The following is a 22,962-nucleotide window of genomic DNA, read 5'->3' as shown; positions in this document are numbered from 1 at the left end:
TATTAGAATATCAGCAAGTATGCTCTATTTCAATAACACCTCAGTACCGACTTGTAATACTGCCTCAACAATCTCAGAAAACTGAATGTCAATGACCCCTCGACTCACCACTTGCTGAAAAATTCTGAGTTCCTTGTCTAATGCACTGGACGCATGCCCAAAGTGAGAGAGTTATAAAAATATTCATAAATAAAATATTTTTGAAGCCATCATCTCAGGATGGTAATCAAAAACACAAGAACTCCTTAGCATGATCTCAACCCAAAAGACAGTCACTCTCTAGACTGACCTATCAAGCCAAACATTTTGCCTCTTCAGAATTGCCTTCTTGATGCTCTGTAAAATCACCTCTTTGCTACAGAGGACATTATAAGTAGCTAAGTTTAGTAGTTTGTCAAAGTCTTCTGCATTGTAAGTTACATGTTTTGTTGCATAAGGTGAGTCATCCTTGCTTATATTTACTTCACCTCCACACATATCTTCAGACGTGCGTTTCACTCCTGAAAAGAAGAGAAGAAACACAGGGTAGCAAGACTTAACTTGAGCTTTTCCTTCTGTTTTTCAGTTAAAGGATTCAAAATCTACTGCTTTAAAGCCAAACTGGTTCCAGACAAGGAGGCATCCTGCTTATTCTGTGCTCTCTTCCTCTGAGACCAGCAAATATATTGCTATATACTCAGTGGGCTGGATCCAGCCAACTTTTTCAATTGTTCTCACTTATTTCCTTTCCTTGCTACAATTTCCATTCTGCAAGTTTTGTCCCATGATCTCCAGCACAGACTTTTTCAATAGTCAAAGGGTTTTCCCTCCTCCCTTTTTCAGCAATGGAAGGACTAGTTGGATCCAACCCACAATTGCCCATGAGAAGTGCCAAGGTCAGTATCATTGAGTTAATATTTATTTTGGATGAAGGCACAATCATGATTTTTTTAAATAAGTGAGGGATAGTTTAGCACAGACAGATTAACACAAAGATGAAGAGTGCTAATCTGTAAAGGAGGATCAGCTTCCCCAAACCAAGCAGCAGCTACATAGAAGCTCCCAAGACTTGTTCTTCTAGACAAGAAGAAAATGAAGAGCTGCACCAATTGGAGCAAAGAGACAAAAAAGAACGGTGCAGTGGGAAGGAAAAAAACATTTCCACGGTGATAGCCCTACGCCTTTCTGATCTTCCATGGGGGAAGCTGTGGAATATAAAAGCAGCAATACTCCCACTAAAACAGATTCAAAGCTGGTTTAGTGGGAGCATTGCTGCTTTATATTTCACAGATTTCCCTGAGGAAATGAAATGTGAAACTCATAGGGGTTATTGGAATAAAATATTCCCACTGTGCCACTGTTTTTTGTCTCTTAGCTTTTTTCAGAAACCTGTAAACTCAGATCAGTTTGTATCTCTGCAAACAGTTTTCTTTGCCACACACATACATTGCACAGCATAGCCACTGAAGAAACACATCTTTCAGTCACTGAGAACCATTGCTGAAACAGCAGCTGCTCATCACTAACTGTAAGCAAACAATTATACAAAAGAAGATCACTTTACAACTATTGCAATATTCCCTAGAATAAATCTTTAAAGCTATATTAAATTTCTCTCATTTTATAAATGTACCAATATTCAGCGAGCTACTCATAATTTGTTTGGTGTAGTGGTTAGGAATGTGAACTCTAATCTGGCAGAACCAGCTTTGATTCCCCACTCCTCCTCATTCACTTGCTGCTGTAATCTTGAGTCAGTCATAAACTCTCTCAGAGCTATTCTCTCAAGAGCAGTTTCTTGAAGGAGCTCTCTCAGGCCCACCTACCTCACCTCACAGGGTATCTATGGTGGGGAGGGGAAGGAAAAGGAGAGTGTAAGCTTCTTTGAGACTCCGTGAAGGGTGGGGTATAAATCCAATCTCCTCCTCCTCTTCCTTTTTTTGAGAAGGGTGTTGTTTTTAAAGCATTATCTAAATGCAACATTCTTTTGAGCTCCAGTTTAGACCATGTACATTGTGTGAAGTTGTTTTTTCCATGTTCTGTATCTGAATGATTGTCAAGTCATTTGTAGCATCTGGAGGTACCTCAATTCATTGCCTGCCTTCTGCATCTAGCTTCCCAATTTGCACATCAGGTTCAGGACCCAGTCCAGAAACCCACCAGCGCAGCAATAGAGAATGTGGCAACTGCTATGCCCATGAAGTTTCCTCCCCTTTCTCTGATCTGAGAGAACACAATTCAGCACAAGTAAACCCCCCGACACCCATCATCTTTTGGAAGCAAAGGGAATACATAAACACATGCACAAATACACTAAAGAAACATGCTCTGCAACTGTGAAAGCATTTAGATTAAATAAATAGTGTGTATTTTCAAAGGACTCTCCAAGCAATTTACCACAGGAATTATGCCTCTAGAATCTCACTAAATCCAGTAATTAAGTGTTGCTTACTTCTGAAGTAGTGTTTTAAGGTAATGAAGAAGTATTTTCAAATTGCGTCTAAAATTTGGTGTGGCATGAGAACTTGCTGTGGTTCAGGGCTGGCTAGCTTCCTGCTTGTACACTTTTATAGATGGCACGTAGGTCTGTAGCTCAGAAATATAAATGTCTTACTGTCTGGGACTCATATTTGCTTCTCTCCAATTAACAATTTGAGGCCTACAGGGGCAATGAGAATCTTGGCTCCTGAATTCTTTCCACATAATGTCATTGGGAGGAAAGTACAGTCTTACGTTGGGTCCATTATGTGCAGATGGCTCTCATTTTTTATCACACATTTCTATTATAGGAGCCTGGATTCGTTCCAGGCATTACACATAATTCAAAGTTATGGAATTTTTCAAACACACATTTGCTGCAGCAGATTATGTTTATTTAACTAGTAAGAAGACACAGGCAATATTGACTACATGCAGTCTCTACTTAGTATAGCACTGCAGTAAGTTTGCAAAACTACTTATAATGCCTTCAACTTCTTCCTGCCACATAGATGAGCATAAACTAAACAGATGGTTCAGGAATAATTGTCATGTATTTTACCCAACCAACTGTATCCATCATGACCCATCTTTAGCATTCACACACACTATTCTTGTGCTCCATAAGTGTGAAAAAGTGCTTTCAAAGTGCAGAGCAGTGCAAAGTGCCAGGTGTTGGCTTTAAACTTAACCATCCAATATTTAAATGTCCAGTATCATCTAATTGAGCCTGCAACCACCATGGCCAAGCTCTATGCATGCCCTCTTTCTTTGCCCTGCAGCTTGATAAAGCAGAGAAGAGGAAGAAGAAGACTGCAGATTTATACCCCACCATTCTCTCTGAATCAGAGACTCAGAGCAGCTTACAAGCTCCTATATCTTCTCCCCCCACAACAGACACCCTGTGAGGTGGGTGGGGCTGAGAGGGCCCCCACAGCAGCTGCCCTTTCAAGGACAACTCCTGCAATAGCTATGGCTAACCCAAAGCCATTCCAGCAAGTGCAAGTGGAGAAGTGGGGAATCAAACACCCCTATATTCTTGTTTTTTAATCATAGCAAGCAAGGTTTGAAAAGAACCAAATCTACAACTCAGCCACCACGCAGGAGAGCTTTTAAGAGAGAGACTTTTATAGGCAATCAATTGGCTTCCCGTGTTGGCTCCAGATGACTTGGGGGGTACATGGTGGCAGGACTGAATCTTCTAAAGAAAAGTAAAAAAGAGATATTGAGGGTCATAATGGGGGGAAAGGCAGAGGGTCCCTTGGACAAAGTGTCTGCCTTGCATTATCTTTTGCTCAACCTCTAGTAAAAGGACTGGGCATTGTTCTAAAAGTGCCCAGGATTTTTATTCAGCCATCTGGCAATCCTGGTGCAGAACCAATACAGGGATCAGAGACAGAATCTACCAGGGCTTTTTTGGTACAAAAAGCCCAGCAGGAACTTATTTGCATATTAGGCCACACCCCCTGGTGTCACCATTGTTTTGTGCGGGGCTTTTTAATAGAAAAAGCCCAGCAGGAACTTATTTGCATATTAGGCCACACCCCTGACACCAAGCCAGCCGGAACTGCGTTCCTGTGCATTCCTGCTCAAAAAAAGCCCTGGAATCAGAGGAATAGGGACCAGCCACTGCTGTTTCCCTGGCTCCTGTAAAGCCCCTTGCTGTCAGGAGACCCCTCCAAGATCCCCCTCAAGATGCCGCAGCTGTGGCACCCCTCCTGCTGCCCAGTTCGGGGGGGCCTCTGAAGATGAGATCTGCAGACCCCACCGAGCTCAAGATGCCAAAACCCAGAAGTCTGCTCCAATGCTCCACTGCCATGGTCTCCATGATGGCACCAAGAGGTGAATGCCCAACTTCTTCTTCTAACAAGCTTTTAATACATCATTCTTCTACCTTAATCACTGAAATACTACCATGCAAGTAAGACTATTTTTAATATACCCAACTACTGGATCTTCTACTATAATGCCAATTGGGACTGTTCAAAAAAAAGGGGACGAGGAGGATATCCCCCCTTTCCCCATAAGGGAGGCTTCAAAAAGACAAAGAACAAACTTAAGTTTTCTCAAGAACTAAAATTGGACAACATAGATATTTGAACGAATTTGGCTTACAATTAAACAAGCTATAATGAGAACATTAATTTATTGCAATAATGTCTGAATAAAAGCTGGATATACCTTTAAGAGAAATGCATTTGATACTTGATCGAGACTGAAACAATTACAACCAAAATGTAAGAGAAAAGCACACGGCTGGAGGAGATTTAGAAAGACAGACTATCTGGGACTTTGAGTTATTTTTTAACTTTGATTATCAGACTTTTGGAGAAGATGGCGTTGCAACTTGAAGTGCTTGATAAAAAAAGATGTTATTGTTACCATATTCTCCTTAAAGTAAGAAATCAGTCTGCTGGCAGAGTTGATACAAAACAGGGTGGAAACTTTTATTTTGAAATACAGTGAAACTGAAAATTTACATGAGAGGGGTGGTAAAGAGACCCCAGTGATGTCTACAGAGTCAAGTGGATAAAGATCTGTTGGGAAAGGAGCCGAAAGAAATCAAAATGGAGACATCATATGCAGTTACAAAGAGAAGGTGGAAATCAAGACTGATTAAAGCTTTTACAGGAGCAAGTGACAGCATGGAGGCCTCATCACTTTTATCAAAACGGGTGAATATGCCAAAGGGAGAAGAGGCAGACTTCATCAAGAAGATCAAGACTTGGAAAGCTTTCAAAAAGAAGGGATTATAAACTGTTTCTCTTTTACGTAATTGGTCAACATTGAATTAATAAAAGGAAACTGGCGTGTGACTTTGAAATGGCAAGCGAGGTTTTTAGAATCTGCATGTTTCTCTTCTGTTTGTTATTTTATATAGATTGTATATTTTTAAAGCTAAATAGAGCAATTTAATAGAGAGTGAGTTATAGAGATTGTATGATTTCTTCCTTAGACAAAAATAAATAAGTGTGGGAGATGAGGCTGTTACTGCTTATCAAACTTGTTTTTTCTTAGAGTAATATGAAAATAGGAGATATAATCTCCAAAAGTTTTTAAAGAATCTTAACTATTCAAAATAGACAAACAAGTAATTTGGGTCAATTTATAATAAGGTAGATAATATAGATATTTTATATTTGTAAAGATCTGCTCCTGATATTTTTGACTTGAGAATCTGTTTATATTGAAATAGACAAAGTATTGTGTTTTCTGTTTTTCTTCATTTTCTTCAGCTAGAAATAATTAAGTTAGTATTAAGGATAAAGAAATTATATTAATCTTTTCTGCTTATGGGATATATTTGTATCTCTGAATATGAACCTTGTGATACCTTATAAACTAATTTGTTTATATTAACTTAAGTGTCTGTGGACTAGAGTCCACTTCATTCTACTATCCTGCTACAATAAAAATGCATCCTCCTTTAAGGCACCACAAAACTCCAGTTTATTTTCCCTCCAAGAGCCCAGAATGGCTACCGTGTCTGTGTCGTTTAAAATATTTCCATTTCCTTGACCACCTGTGTGCTCTTCACACAAAAACTTATCAAGCCCTCAGTAACAGATGCACACTAATCCAAAGTTGCACCTATTGCCAGTATAAAAACCTTTGGAAGATTCTTTGTGTTTCCTCAGTTGTCTCATATACAGGGCCATAGTTAGGCAGGGACAGTGAGGGTGGTGCCCCTCCCAAATCTACAGCATCCCAAATGGGAAGGGAGGGAGCGGACAGGTGAGATGCTGGCTTTGCACCAGTAACACCGTCCAGGCCTGTCCCTTGCTGGTACACCCACCCTTCCAGCACATGCTACCAGCAGTGCCACAGGCATGCAGTGTCCCTCTGGCCAGTGGTAGAGGTAGCCACTGCTGCTCCTTTGATGAGGTGCCTGCTAGGCTGTCAGGGCTCAGCTTGGTCCTCCACTGGAGAAGGCAGTAGGCTGCTCAAAGGCAGCTGAGAATGGCAGGGCTTTGGAGCTTGTGCATACTGGAGGAGGCAGCAGGGGTGGGGGGTTTCTCCAGGTGGTGGTTGGCTGCCCTGTCTCATCTCACTGGTCAAATGTGTGTGTGGCATGGAGAGGTACCTCTGGGTAGTGGTTGCCCACCCTGTCTCATCTCACAAACCACATATGTGTGATGTGGCAGGCAGCAGTGCTGGAGTGCCAGGCACATGGTGAGGGCCCCATTGCTCTGATGTGGCTCCACAACAGTCTGAAGGTGGCCAAGAGCAAGTGGCTCCACACCTGTCCAACAGCTCCCTGACTCAGGCAGAGTGGCAAGGAAAGCATCAGCAGACCAAAGGGGGGTAGTTTCCTCAGAGGCCCTCAGTGCCATCCTCAGCCAGAAAGCTCACCTTGCCCACACCACTTTGTGACATCAAAAGTGACATCATGCCCCCACAGTGCCTCCCCCATGAAAATTGTCTAGTTACAGATATAACACCATTGATGTTATTTCTCTGTGATTAAGTCAATTTCACGTTACAGAATGCTGAATGATCTATAAAACTGGTGCTTGATAAAGCTGTATGTGAAACGGAAAAGTATTTGGAGCTAGCCAGACCATTGAGAAAGAATGAACTTTGTGTCAGAACTTGTAACTTTTACCTAGGTGCTTAGCAAGAGTGTATTCTGTTAGTTCAACTGACTCCATGTTGTGAACTTTACTAACCCTGTAACTCTGCATTTCAAACAAATACTAACCATTGAAGGGTGACTGATAACCACTGGCAAACATCTGCATGTACCCTTTAAAGCTGGCAAGCTAGAGAAAGACAGTGGGGTTTCTTCCTCCTTGATGGGAGATAAGGAGCCTGGAAACAGACAACTGTCTCTCTGAGTGTGAGAAAGAATTTATTGTCTTATGTTACCAATGTATAAGAATGTACCGATGGCCTTGGAAGCCATCAGAGTCAACTTGCTTCTTCCATGGACAGAGTTCTCAAATAAAGGGATTAATTTTTGAAACAAAGTGATGCGTTTCTTTTGAAGTTCCCAGTTCTGACACTTTGGACCAATGCAGTCAAGTGGGGAAATTTTTCATGGGATTAGATTGAATGTGTAATGATTTATTATAGAAAATATTGAGTTTATTCCCCAAGAATCATTACATGAGCTTTGGACCTGCAGTTTTCATTCTGTACAGCTTTGTGGGATTCATTGTTGTACAATTCTATTTCTATTATATTGCACTTGAGACATTTTTGCAATGATATGTAATGTAATAATAATTATTGACACAAAAAGCTATATTTCTTCTACAATTCTTGAAAATCATATATTACACATTTCGCTACACAGTTGTTTTCATTCTTGTGTACTCATGGGCAGAAACTGCAGACACTTGGCAACTTTATATATGTCTATATTCAATCATTCATTCTGTTTTTCTCCCCACTGAAACCCAAAGCAGCTGATGACCTCATTTTTCCCTCCTCCTAGGGTTGCCAAGTCCCCCACAGCCTTTGGCAGGGCACTGTTTTCACGAGTGCAGCGATGACATCACTCACAAGTGATGTCATTGCACCGGTGATGTCACACACCGGCCACTCTAGGAGCTTCCAGGAAAACTCTATAGTTTTCCCAGATGCTCTAGAAATTTGGGCTTTAGGAGAGTAGGAGCCAATCTACTTACTTCCTTTCAAATCTCAGTACTTCTTTCCCTAGACACTCTGAGAAGGAGGCTAAAAGCTAGAAACTTCAACTCTGACAACTTTTCCATTCAACATCTGAAATCACCTTTATAAATTTTATAACTCCAGCACCTCATGTTACATTTTATGTCATGCAAGGCCTGGCCCAACAAAGTGATATTTATGTCAACCCTCATAACAAATGAATTCAACATCTCTGGTCTAGATTAAACAAAAGCATGAAAAATAACTCTGGGAATGTTCAACATAGAGAATGATGTTAAAACGTGTAAAAAGCATACTAGATGAGGAACACTGAATTTACCTGGTGCCTTGTATTTTTTGAAGGTAGCGTTTACCAATGGAAAATAAACCACTACTGGAGCTTTGGGGTCTTCATCTGAGAACACATAGCACTCTTTGGGATTCTTCCTGTCTTCTTCAGTCAGGTTAATTTTGGGGAAAGGTATTCTTTGCACTTCACAGTATTTTGCAATCATCTCTGTTTGCTGTATAAGACACCCAACAGTACAATGTTGAAACCAATGCAAATGACATGGCATACATGTTGCTTTCCAAAATAAAGCCAACAGGCATACTGAATCCACCTGTGCTGAGCCACTTCGAGAGTCATTGGTATGCTGAAAGGTGAGCCATGAAACCAACAATGCAAGCAAAACATACGAACATGGAAAATCTAGCTAAAGTTTGTAGTGATTGAGTCCCTCTGAAACCAGCAGAATAAGCTAGTCACAACTGACTGAGATCTCCTTTGCTTTCAGTGGGATATAGCTGTAATGGAATTTATATGGATTTGTGGCTGTTATGTATATGAATCTGTGTGTACCAAATGGTGTTCCTGCCTGGCTCATTAGAACCTAACAGACTGAGCTTGGGGACTTAAGAACAATGGGCAGGAGGATCCAAATCCCAACTACCCTGCTCCAATCACAGGCCCCCTGCTGGTTTGAATGACCCAAGAACGTGCTAGCGTGGAAACCCAATGTTGTATACACTTGGCCCAGTGGGCCCCGTTCTTCAGTTCAGTTAGTGCAGCCATCCACCATGCTGTACTCAATAAAGAGCTTATTATCACAACTACCTCGCCTCTTCAATGCCTAACAACCCACTATATTATAGGGGCATTTGTGTTAAGACTCAGAATTACAACACTTTACTGTCAATCTGAACCAAGCAGTGATCAGAAAACTCAAGGATGAGACAGGTGGAATGTGCATGCTCTAGAGGAAGAAGCCTTGGCTCGTCCCTCTCCAAGACAAGAAAGAGATTAAGACCGAAAGGAATGTAAATAGTGTGGTTACAGGGGCATAAATAACCTGCAGAGTAGTTAAAGAGGCAAAAGGCATGCTGAGATGAGAAATAGCAGTTAGAAGTAGGGAGTATTTTGTTAGTGAGATAAAGGCGTAGGGGCGGTGATTAACAGCTCAGAAATGGCTGCCACAACGGTTAAACAGCTTTCAGAACAGATGGCACAATTTCAGGCATTAATGTTAGAATCTCATAACAAGATACAAGATGCCATTGCCAAAGTAAAAAATGAGGTTAGTCAGTTAAATAAGGAATTAAAAGATGTTAAAGAGCTGGCTAGCCAGGCAGACAAGACAGCTTCAGCAAATAAGCAGGACATAACTTATTTAAAGAAACAGATCAAGGGACTTTCAGACAGGGCGAGGAGGGCGAATTTAATTTTCCATGGCATTTCAGAAGATATTGATTCACGACATTTGGAAGACGGTTTGATAAAATGGATTTCAGAACAAGAGACAGGGATAACGATTAATGCCGACCACGTATAAAGAGTTCACAGGATAAAGAGCAGGAGGACTGGAGGGGAGCCCAGACCGGTAATAATTAAATTTGCAAGAGAAAAAGTTCAGCAACAAGTGTTCCTGGCCTTGAAGAAAAAGAAAGGATTGGAATATAAAGGGGGAAAAGTATTTGTAAGACAAGACTTTTGTAATGAAACACTGGAAGAAAAGACGAATGAAGCCATTTGCAGACAAGCTTTTTCAGAAGAAGATACTGTTTACATGGGCTTACCCAGCCAGTATTATGATTTATAAAGAAGGCAAAAGACTTACAGCAAGGAATCCAGCCGAAGCGGCGAAACTCCTGGAGAAGTTGGGTCTGGACCCAGGGGAAATAGAAACTCAGTGAACGGAAGGGTCAAGCACAGAGGAACCAGAGGAAGAGCCTTCTACACGTCAGGAGAAACGACAAAGGACGCGATCATAAGATGTTCAAGGGAGGAGGAAGAAGTTCTAAGAAAGGGAAGTACCCCATAAATAAGAGGGAGGGGTGTTACGGTCTTAAATGAAGGAAAGGATAGAGAATATAGGAGGGGGAGGAGATGTGCCCACCCTAAGGTACAGGGAGGGGAGAGAGATCACCCCAAATGCAAGCCCTATACCTGAAGAGGGGAGGGGGAGGGGGGCGAGGGGGAAGGAGGGGGAAAGGGAAAAGGGAGAGAAGTATATTAGAAGTTACTATTCAGCCAGGGAAGGGAGAGAAGGGTTACGAATATGGTTAAAGCTTTGAAAATGCTCTACACTGAATGTCAATGGGCTAGGTTCAGATTTGAAAAGATTCAGATTAGCAAGATTTGCAAGGCAACAAAATATAGATATAATGTGTGTACGGGAAACACATAAGGCAAAGGATGACACTAAACCATTGATCAAGCACCCAGGGTGGAAGGTGTTAGCTAAAGCAAGGAGTAGGGCCAAAGCGAAAGGAGTAGCAATTTTAGCACATACAAGGATTGATATCAAGTTACTAGATCTAGTTAGTGATAGGGAGGGAAGATTTTTGTTCATTAAAGGCAAGTTTCAAAATAGGGTGATAATACAGGACAGAGGACAGAGGAAATTTTTGAATAAGGTATTGCAAAAAGTCCAGAGATTCTCAGAGGGAGAAGTCATAATAGCAGGAGACTTCAATACAGATATGACTAAAGAGAGGGTAAGACAGTGGAAAAAGAGGAACGTGATAGAAGCACACGAAGCTTTGAGTTTAGTCCCCAAGCTGACACACTTTTCACGTAGCCATAAAACAGCTTCTTGTATTGATTATATATTTCTTTAAAAATCAAATAATTGGGAACTGAGGAAAATAACAACCCATCCAATATGGATCTCAGATCATGCCCCACTGATTATAGAATTGGAGACAAGAGATGAGCAAATTAGAAGGATATGGAGATTTAATAGTATGGTTTTAGCAAAAAAAGAAGATAGACATTACCTGGAAAATCAGGTAAAGCAATATTTTAGAAAAAATAGGGGAACAGTGGCCACAGATATTCTGTGGGAGGTGGCAAAGGCAGTACTAAGAGGACACTGTATGATGAAGGAAAAAGAAATTAAAAAAGAATGGTATGCTAACAAGACACAGAAACTCCAGGAATTAGGAGCACTACAGAGTAGTCAAGGCATAAGATTTTGCCCTGAAAGTTAAAAAAAAGATTGAAGAGATTAGGAAGCAATTGGACTCCCTTGACTTTAGGACACTATGGAAGAAGCAAACTATGGTAAGGAACGAGTTTCAAAGAGAATCAATAAATTCTGTTAGGAGACTGGCTAACTATTTTAAGACCAGGAAAGAAAAGCAAAGGGTGAAAAGTATTGGAACACAAGGAGATATTACGCAGAATCCAAGAGAAATCAGGCAAGTGTTTCAAGAGTTTTATAAGACATCATATGCCAGGAGAGATATAACAGATTTTATGGAAAGAAGTGAGGAATATTTGAAAGACTTAGATAAAGAGAGTTTGAAGAAGGAAATCACACTTCAGGAAATAGAGGAGGTAGTGAGCAGTTTAAAATTAGGCAAATCCCCGGGGCCAGATGGATTTACTGCGGATTTTTACAAAGAAATGAAGGAGATAGTGATCCCGGAACTACAACAGGTGTTCAATATGATACTGAAAGGAGGGAAGGCTCCCGACTCTTGGAGGAAGACCGAGATAACTATAATATTAAAACCTCAGAAAGACCCTCGGGAAGTTGGCTCATATAGACCAATAAGTTTACTTAATCAGGATTACAAAATATTTGCTAAAATATTGGCAAATAGACTATAAAATATACTACCTTGTATAATAAAAGAGGACCAATATGGATTCATGAAGAATAGGAGTATAGCACATCCTATAAGGAATAAACTAAATGTACTTCATCACAGACATTCTGGGCAATTGGGATTGCTTAAATTGGATATATATAAGGCATTTGATACATTGTCCCATGAGTTCCTGTGGTCCACAATGACGAAGTATGGAATAGGTTCATTATTTTTAAAAGCTATACAGGAGGTTTATAGGGAGGGTACAGCAGTAGTAAGGGTAAATAATGAACTCATGGAACAATTCCCAATTGGGAGATGGGTAAGGCAGGGGTGCCCGCTTTTTCCAACCTTATTTATAATGGCAATAGAACAATTGGCAGAAAGGATTAGGTATGCAGGTAAAATAGAAGGTTGTAGGATAGATAAGGAGGAAAAGAAAATTAACTTATTTGCAGATGACATAATTATAATAATGTTGAACCCAAAAGAGGCTATTAGGGAAACAAAAATTATATTGGATAATTTTGAAGCATCGTCAGGTTCAAGAATTAATATGGAAAAATCAGAAATAATGTTTTCAACGTTAATTTGGAGGAAAGGAAAGAAATTAATAGGTTAACTAATATGGGGATGGGAGTTAAGAAATTTAAATATTTAGGAATAGACATATATAAAAATATTAATAGGATAGTGGAGGGTAATTATAAAGAAGTATGGGAGAAGATAGCGAGGGATATGCAGCAGTGTGGGGTAAGCCATATGATTCTGACTACTAAAATAAGAAGTGTATCGATGTTTTGGATGCCAAGGTTACTATATTTATTTCAAACAATACCATTGGAGATTGATAAACAAAAAATGAGTAACTGGAATACCAAAATAAGGGAATGGATATTTGGAAATATGAAATCTAGAATTGCAAAAAAGCTAGTATACAATCATCAATCGGATTTGGGATGGGGAGTTCCGGATATAACTAATTACTATGAAGCTTGTCAGCTTAAAGCATTGTTAGAGATAGAGAGGGAAGATTATCAGAAATGGGTATGGTTTGAGAATGAGGCTAATAACTGAGTAGGAAAACATGGTATCTTTACGAATATGGAGAAGAGGGACTTTAATTTAAATGAGGGATCAAGGAAGAGTGGGTTAATGGTGTGGAAGAAGTGGCAGCCAAAATGGTTAAATCGGGTATCTAGATGGACGTCATTAGAAACGTTAATGGAGGAAGACAGGGACTATAGGTGGAGGGAATTACTCAGTCTTAAAGGATACCGAAGGGTAGAAGATTTGTTAATAATGGATAAGTTAAAACCATTACAAGACTTGCAAGAAGCAGTAGGGGTACAACATTGGCTTAAAGCTGTAGGATTGTATACTAAAGTTAAAAAGAAAGTGGAGAAAAGTAATATAAATGAAGAGGAACCTATGGGAAAGATTTATAAATTAATGGGTAAAACAAAAAAAGGAATAGTAAGCATTTTATACAGGAGTATGACTTCAGACATCGAAGGAGTAATAGGTCACCTTCAACGGATATGGAGTTCAGAAGGCCAAATAACGAAACGAATGGTAGAAAAGTTAATGGAAGGTTTAAAAAAAGTTAAAATTTACAAAGTTAGGGAAATGGAATTGAAATTCATTACCAAATGGTATAGAACTCCAGCTACCTTAGCGAACATGTTTCCTGGATTGAGCCCTAAATGTTGGCACTGTAAGAAAGAGAAGGGATGGTACACCCACATGTGGTGGGAGTGCCCCGAGGCTAATAGATTATGGGACATAGTAGTGGGAATGATAAAGAAGTTTTTTTCAAGTTGAACTGAGAATAGACTTTGAATTGATGAAGATGAGTATACTAGGGAATGAGATAATAGGGAAGAATAATCAAGATTTATTAAAAGTAATGATATCAGCGGGCAAAGCGGTAATGACGGTAGAATGGAAGGATAAAAGTAAATGGAAGGAAAGAATTTGGCATGATTATCTTTTTGATTTTGTTCAGTCAGACATAGCTGCCATAATGACTCAGGAAGGGTCATGGGAGGAAAGAAGAACAAGGATTAAGGAAAAGTGGCTGATCTACCTGAAGTGGGCAAAAGAAGAAAAGAAAGCAGACATTCAGTGGAAGCTCCGAGTCCTTTGTCCCTGGCTGGAAGACGACGTATAGACTAAGGGGGGTGGGATGGGGGGGAAACATGTTAAAGGGAATGAGAGGAAGAGTGTAAGAGAAATGGACAATCAATAATAACAATAAAATATACATATTTTTAAAAAAACCCTCAAGGATAAAAAACCTAGTGCTTTAGAATGTGTGTGTGTGTGAAAAATAATTTGTGTTATTCATATGGGGGGAAATGTCTATTTCAGCAACCATTTTGGCCTACTCTAGAATGAACCATGCTAATGGTAAAGGCTGGAAATAACAGATTAGCCATAGGATCAATACGTTCATTTTTCAATAATATGCATAATCTGTTTGTGTTCAATAGTTTCCTGGGTTTTTAATGACTTGGTGATTTCTCATAACCATAATATCATCACTTTTCAGAGGTAAGGTGGGACTATCAGAAGTGCACAACTGGAAGAATGCTGCCACAGGGAACTTGGAAACAAAACAGCATGGTTGATTATACTACACTCATTAAACCCTGTTCACACACCACTCCCCAAAACAGGCAGGAGACTGCTGACAGTCACTTCTAGTCAAAGTAAATGATACTGATAGACCAGTCGCCTGATTCAGTCTAAGGTACTTCATGTGTTCAAGCCTGGCTCAATTTGTCTGGAACACATGAAGTTGTTTTATACTGATTAAGATCCTTGGTTTGTCAAGATCAGCATTGTCCATTCTGACTGGCAATAGCTTTCCAGGGTCTCCAGTAGAGGCAGAGAGATAATGACATCAGTATGTTGCTGGTGACACTCTAGCAATTAGTCAAAACTCTGTGGTTAAACCACAATGGTTGGGCTAATGTCAGAGTATTGCCAGCAATGTCATTATGTCATCAGAGAGGCTCCACTCTGGGAGTCGAGTCTCCTGCTACTTGCCAGCCTCATAGTGGCGCGTGTACTGGCTAGGATCCTCTGGATTCCACGGCTCACTGGACTTGGGTCAGATGTTCTGAAGACCAGAACCAACATGGCAATAGTCACTGGGATATGCCACCATATCCACAAACACAAAAACAATTTCTTCTCACCTGAAAGATATTGTAACAATCATAATCCATTGCAATGATGACATCAACATCCCTTTCTGGTTTGAGAAGTGGTGGCCCACTGTTGTTGACAAAATACCCTACATCTATTAAGCAGAGGGATTTCTCCACTGGCGTCAGCTTGCCTGGGAAGCCATCAAGCACAGTATCTGAAACAGCATTTTTAATCTTATCAGCATAACATTGGAACACAGGATTTGTGACGATAAACTTCTGAAAATAACTGAAAAGACTATTGGTAATTAATTTCTGTCACCAATAAGATTTGTCATGCTACATGCAGCTCCTCTTGACAATAACCAGCTTAATTCATATTGGATACAGTCAACAGAAAAATTTCCTGCACAAGTACCAGTGGAATAAGATATAAAGTTTATATATGTTTTAAATCATATAAATTGAAATGGAAAAAAGTTTTTGAAATAAGTCACACTTTTAAGATGCTTGAAATATGTATTTACTAACAGAGATGAAGAAGTTGAGTTAGTTTTTATACCCTGATTTTCTCTACCATAAGGAGTCTCAAAGTAGCTTACAATCACCTTCCCTTCCTCTCCCCACAACAGGCACCTTGTGGGGTAGGTGGGGCTAAGAGAGTTCTGAGAAGAGAGTTCTGAGAGAACTGTGACTGGCCCAAGGTCACCCAGCAGCCTTCATGTGGCAGAATGGGGAATCAAACTCTGACCTCCAGATTAGAGTCTGCCATACTTAACAACAACAACAAAATTTTATTTGTATCCTGCCCTCCCCGCCGGAGCAGGCTCAGGGCGGCTAACAACATAATTCAGGTTTAATTATACAAATAGATAAAATTACATTTAAACATCATGAACATTTTAATTAAAAATCTGCTTAAGTTTTAAAAATTAAATTAAATTAAATTAGTAAAAGTGCTAATGCTATGTTTGCTTTTTATGATGGCGGTTTCCTTAGCAATTTCCATTTTCATCAGCGAAAGCCAGTCGAAAGAGGAAGGTCTTGCAGGCCCTGCGGAACTGTTCAAGGTCCCGCAGGGCCCGCATTTCCTCTGGAAGTTGGTTCCATAGGCTCGGGGCTATAGAGGAGAAGGCCCGGTTACGGGTACATTGTAGCTTCACCTCTCTCGGTCTGGGAATAGTCAACAAGTTTTTCCCGGCTGACCTCAGTGCTCTCTGGGGTTCATATGGGGCGAGACGGTCCCTAAGGTAGACAGGTCCTCGACCATATAGGGCTTTAAAGGTAATGACCAGCACTTTGTAACGAACCCGGTATATAACTGGCAGCCAGTGCAGTTCGCGCAGCCCAGGCTGTATGTGCTCCCATTTAGGAAGCCCCAGCAACAGTCTGGCCGCTGCATTCTCCACCAGCTGCAGCTTCCGGGTTCAGTACAGAGGCAGCCCCATGTAGAGGGCATTACAGTAATCCAGTCTCGAGGTGATCGTTGCATGAAGCACCATTGCCAGATCTTGGCACTCTAGGAAGGGAGCCAACTGCTTTGCCCGCCTTAGATGGAAAAAGGCTGATTTGGCAGTGGCTGCAATCTCGGCCTCCATTGATAGTGCAGGCTCCTGTAAAACTCCCAGGCTCCTAACCCGGTCAAAGACCGGGAGAGGTATTTCCCCTCTCCGAGCGCCCCGACCTAGACAAAGGACTTCTGTCTTCGCTGGATTCAGTTTCAGCCCGCTCCTCCTCAACCAGGTTGCCAAATCCTGCAGGGCCCGGTCTAAATCCTCTGGGACGCAGTCAGGCCGGCTGTCCATTAGCAGATAGAGTTGGGTGTCATCTGCATATTGATGGCACCCAAGTCCATGTCTCCTGGCAATCTAGGCAAGGGGGCGCATATAGATATTAAATAACATTGGTGAGAGAACTACCCCCTGAGGCACTCCACAGTCCAGTGTGTGCCTCTGGGACCGCTCGCCCCCAATTACCACCCTTTGTCCCCGATCCTCGAGGAAGGAGGAGAACCATTGTAAGGCAGACCCCCTCACCCCTACATCGGCGAGGAGGCGGGTCAGTAGCCGATGGTAGATCGTGTCGAACGCGGCCGACAGGTCCAGCAACATCAGCACCGCCACACCGCCCCAATCCACACTGGGTCTTTAAGACTAACCCCTACCCCACACTGGGTCTTTAAGACTAATACATTTTTCATCTGCTTTCTGTCTGGCTTTTAATTTTAACTTGCCTTCCCCAAAGTAGTGCAGGGCAAGCATACATGTTCTCTCTTCCACCATTCCATCCTCCCAACAGCCTGTGACGTAGATTAAGCTGGGAGATGAAGCACAAGCTCACCCAGTGAACTTCATGGCTGAGTGAAAGTCTGAACATGGATCTTCCAAATTCTAATCTGTCACTCCATCCCCTACATCACATAAGATTTCTCACTGGCATTTAGTCTCTCATAGGGTGTTTTCGCACTCACGTTTTACTGGCGCCACGACCCTCCTGACGCCGGCGAATCTGCATGGATTTCGCAACAGAAGCGCCGGCGCTCCCAGAAGCGCCGGCGCTTTCCGTCGCTAAGCCAGCGCAAACGTTTTCCTGCATCTTTGCGATTTCCGTTTGCGCTGGCTTAGCGACGGAAGTAGCCGGCGCTTCTGGGAGCGCCGGAGCTTCTGGTGCGAAAGCCATGCAGATTCGCCGGCGTCAGGATGGTCGTGGCGCCAGTAAAACGTGAGTGCGAAAACGGCCCTAGTCAAGAACTAATATGGTAAAGCTTGTAAAATGAGCTAAATGAGCTTATATCAGGTCTTTTCACATGGCCACGTGGGTGTAAGATGTTAGTTGCAAAAGAAAAAAAACCTTAACATCTTGCTTTCAGCATGTGGTGAGCTAATAGTACAAATCTATCACTACATGCAAAAACTGTAATCATTTTAGGAATGCAGCATGCTAAGGGCTGAGGCCTGTATGTACTAGCACATGACTTGTCACATGACAAACTCAAATATTTCCTATGTCTGCCATCCTGCAGATAGCCCTTTAACATGAAGCTTAGAGTTTGATCAGAATTCTGACATTCATTTCTACTGCACATGGAAAAGCCTATAAATCAGGGGTGTCAAACATGCGGCCCAAGGGCCACCAAGCAACTGGCTGTCATCTGCTTCCTTCTCCCTCTCTCTTGCTTCCTTCTGTTTAAAAGCTTGCTTTGTCAGGCTTGCTCAATTGCACAGGAGCAACAGAACAAACCTTCTATTTTCTCCATTGGCTGAGACTCCTCCCTTGGGGAGGAAGATGGGGAGGCAGAGTTTGCTTTGCCAGGCTCTCTCAATTGCACAGCAGAGCTACTCAACCAAGCCTCTTCCTTCTATTGGCTGAAGATCCTCTCCCTCCTCATCCCCTGGGGAAGGAAGGAAAGAACCAAAGCTTCCTTTGTCCAGTTCCCTGCATCCCATACGAGAGATACAATGAAAGCACCTTTAAGACCAATGAGTGCTAACGTTTTAAGCATGTTTTATTTTGTTTTGTTTTTTAAAAAAAGTCTTTAATTGTGTTTGTCTGTGTTCTTTATAAAGTTTATATCTCTGCTACCTAATCTTAAATAGGTACACACACAGCCCCGCCTGACATGGCTCAGCCTGACAAGGTCTCATTTATGTCAGATCCAGTGCTCATAACAAATGAGTTCAACACCACTGCTATAGATTGTCTGGCTCACATCTTGCTTCATAGCCATCAATTTCACACACAGAAAAAGTCTTTGTGGCTGCTACACAGATTTAGTATCACATAAGTGATAGACATTCTGTGCCTCCTCAGCATACCTGATTATGACTGCCATATGTGATATGAATAAGAGGTTTCTGCCTTCCTCCACCCACCACACTGGTTTTGGATCTTGAAACAAAACTGTTCTGAAATGTGCAGCAATGGTAATGACATAATTTTTGAAATGGGGGAACTAACAGCTCTCTGGGTCTATGAAACAGCATAGAGGCAGCTGGAGCTCCTTCTCCACACATAGTATGCTCACAATCAGAATCAGGTCCATATGCATCCAGGGCCAGCTTGAGAGTTTCTGGCACCCTAGAGCTGGTGCTCTCCTTTCTGCCTCCCTCACGTGTGGGGCTAGGGAGGCAGGCAGGGCTAGCAGCTGCATTCTGAGCTCTGAACCACTGTGAAGGAGGGGAGAGTGGGGCTGGGCACAGCAAATCTGGTGGGTGCCTGTTTGTCCTCCCTTTCAACTTTGTGGGGGCAAGGCAGGGGAAGGTAAGCAGGGCAGTGTGTGTCATGGTGCTGGGATGGTGCTCAGAGCTGCTACTGATGCTTGTGGTGCTTCCATCCTCTGGCATCCCAGGCAATTGTCTAGGTCCATCTAGTTGGCGGGCTGGCTGGCCCTGTGTGCATGTGCGGGGGACAGAACTCCATCACATGCCTGATAGAAACATGTTGTATGAACTGGCCCAAAGGTAAACAGAATTCTTAACATTTGAAATACACTGCATAAATAATAGCTGGTATTATAATACTAGCAAAATCTATCAGATTATGGTTTAAGAAAGTAAGGAGGTTATGTGTTGACACACTTTATTATGTTGCCTATTGTGAAAGTCTCAGGGCAGCTTAATCCAAAGATATAGTTTAGAATTCAAATCCATTAATTAATAGGAAGTAAATAATGGATTTTTTATTGCCTGGAGCAAAAAATAAGAAACAGAAGTTATGTAACTCACAGAAAGGGGCAACTGGCAAGTGAAAAACAAGTTAGATTGTTTTTTCCCAAAGAGGTATTAAAAAGCCCAATCTAAAAAAAACTTTTGGGGGCAATGAAGTTCAATCTACTTTTCCTACTATGAGGGTTCTTTCTTGGATTTTTCATCTAGAAAATAAAGCTTTTTCACCTTTCCTAGGATTAAGTATTTTACTGAAACCAGCATGATGATCACCTTTCGCACTTGCATTCTTTTATTTCCTGGGACACTTCTCCAGAATCCATACAACACTACAATTCTTTCATAGAAAAATCTGTGCTGCTATACTGGCCTCCTTGGACTTTCATAGTCTGGAAATGGGAGGAGAGCCTTTCAGCTGACTCAGTTTTAGAGTTGCCACATCCCTCCAAGCTGCTGGCAGGGCTGGGGGATGCGCTTACCAGGAGCAAGGAGGAACACCCAGCATTTCAGTGACATGCCTACATGAACCAGAAGTGATGTAGGCATGTCGGGATGAGCTTACCGGAAGCAGGGAGGGATACCAAGCATTTCAGTGATGTGCTTATGTGACCCAGAAGTGATGTAGGCATGCTGGGGATGTTGGGGGGCAATGCTCTGGTTTTTGGACAAAAACTCTCTGGTAGAATTAGTTTCTACCATAGAGTTTTTGCTCAAAAACCAGAGTATTGGTCTGATGTCCCTGATATGCCTACATCATTTCTGGGTCATGAAGTCATGTCACTCTAATTTCCGATGTTCCTCCCCATTTGGGGGGTAATTCCCCCTCACCTACCAGCTAGCTGGCAGCAGATAGGTGAGACCTAGCAGTGGGAGACCCTCACCCCCACCAGGAGGTCTGGCGTCTCTCTGTACTCAGTTTTGAAAGCCTAAAATGTTCAAGAAGCAGTAGTTACTAGTTACCTTTCCATTCAATAAATTTGTTCTGGTACAAGTAGTCATTATTAAATTCAAGACCTTCCAGGAAGTTGTGACTGGCCCCTTTTAAAGGACGATCAGTTAAAATATCATTAAAGATTTCACAGAGTTTCCCAGAGCTAGAGCAGGGAGGCTTATAGACAGTTGTGTATCCATCTTCTATGCTATTTTCTGCATCTGAAACAAAAACAAAAAATAAAATATTGTAAATCTGAAAAATTCTCCTTCCTTCCCAAAAATGTAACCAGAAAATTCCTTTTCCAGAATATAACATTCTATGGTCGGTTGGTTAGGAATTCCTCCTTTTTCCTACAGAACTGAGATGCTTCCTAGAAACACAAAAATACAAGCAAAAGCTCCTTTTTAAAAAATCTGTCCCTGAATTGTGGAGCTAGAAGACATCAAAAAAGTACTAATTTAACCCACATCCCCTCCACTGCAAACCAGGACCATCCATGTATCCTCCAGTGTTCAACATGTGCAATCCAGACTGCAGTGTTCCACAAGCATACACAGCAGGAGCAAGAAGAGACTAGGAAGAATTTTAGGGATCCATCTCAAATTTTTAGACACCAGATTCAACAAATCTGCCCGCCCAAAAACCACACCTAGCTTTCAAGTATATTGATCACATTTTTGTCATGCCTAATTGATTACATGAATTAAAATTCACAACTGTAATTTTGAAAAGAAAAGATTCTGCTATTCCAGTTCCTAGTAAGGAGTCTCCATTTCCTATCATATAGCTCTTAAGAAAGTATCTCCAGCTTCTAGAAACAAAATGTCCAGGATTCCACCATCTTTCTGGGATAAGTTTAGTATCTGAGGGCTCTACAACAGGACTTCAATGGAAAATTCTAATATACTTTACATAAAATGTGGGACCATAAATATGGACCATTCCAGCTAGATCCTGTTAAGTGGTTTTCCTATGTTTGTAAAAGTGCTTGGCTACACTTCTCACAATACATTTCACACACAAGCATGACACTGAATCTGACAGAACTGTTTGTCTGAACAACAGGAATGTACACAAATCATACAACACATCAAACCAGATACTTGTTATCAATTTCTAAACACAAACTAGAGAATGGAGACCTGGCCTACATATTGCCAGTTCTCAGTTATGAAATTCCAACAGATTTGGGATTGGAACAATGGGAGGGTAGAATTTGGGGAGGCAAGAAAGCTCAGCAGGGATGTGCATAGAAATCACCCTTTGTAAGTAAGTAAGTAAATTTATTTTTGTATCCCGCCCTCCCCCGCCAAAGGCAGGCTCAGGGGGTTCACAGACATGGGGCAACCATGATTTCGATAAAATACAATCAAGACAAAGGCAGATTAAAATACAATTAAGTTACCGTTATAGATTAAAATAGATAAAACAGGTTATAAGTTAAAAGTTAATAGTTAAGGTGCTACAGTTTCACAGTCATGTATAAGATGGCTAGGTGGCTACAAGTCAATTTAGCCGGGTTCTATCTTAAAAGCAAGCTGAAAGAGGATGGTTTTGCAAGCCCTGCGGAACTGATTCAAGTCCCGCAGGGCTCGCACCACCTCTGGGAGTTGATTCCACCATTGGGGGGCCATTGCTGAAAAGGCTTGCTCCCTCGTTGTTTTCAGTCTAGCCTCTCTTGGCCCAGGGATTTTTAAAAGGTTTTGAGAACTAGATCTCAGTGCTCTCTGGGGAACATATGGGGAGAGGCGGTCCCTAAGGTAGGCAGTTCCTCGGCCTATTCTTCTATTTCTTGGCTATTTCTTCTAGGGGAAATGATCTCTGTAGTCTGGAGATAAGTTGTAATTCCAGGTGATCACCAGGTAACTAGGCATGAACACATATTGAACCACAAATCATGATTTGTGTGTGAATCGGCCAGTTCTTGGTTCGTTCCAAAGTGGTCTGGACCTTGGTGCATTGTTTGGTTCATTTTCCCAGACAGCCTGGCACTGATTCAATCAATTCCTAGGCAGTGCTGGTGGACCTCTGGAAG

General features: G+C 41.6%; 1 protein-coding gene across 1 annotated transcript in view; it reads right to left on the bottom strand.

Annotated features, from left to right (window-relative positions):
* Positions 1-242: 242 nt before the first annotated feature.
* The window catches only part of LOC132589603 (cytosolic phospholipase A2 beta-like), a 122,434-nt gene continuing 99,714 nt past the window's right edge, over positions 243-22,962 (bottom strand). Inside the window, exons 18-21 of the mRNA XM_060262354.1 lie at positions 20,954-21,145; positions 15,378-15,544; positions 8,414-8,597; positions 243-500 (exon numbers count right to left, since the gene is read on the bottom strand). Coding sequence (XP_060118337.1) covers positions 280-500; positions 8,414-8,597; positions 15,378-15,544; positions 20,954-21,145 — 764 coding nt within the window. The 3' untranslated portion in view covers positions 243-279. The remainder of the gene's footprint in view (positions 501-8,413; positions 8,598-15,377; positions 15,545-20,953; positions 21,146-22,962) is intronic.

Source organism: Heteronotia binoei, chromosome 21 (genome assembly GCF_032191835.1).
Source record: "Heteronotia binoei isolate CCM8104 ecotype False Entrance Well chromosome 21, APGP_CSIRO_Hbin_v1, whole genome shotgun sequence".
Lineage (NCBI taxonomy): Eukaryota > Metazoa > Chordata > Lepidosauria > Squamata > Gekkonidae > Heteronotia > Heteronotia binoei.
The sequence above is the reverse complement of the archived record's forward strand: the minus strand, read 5'-3'. Positions and strand labels throughout refer to the sequence as shown.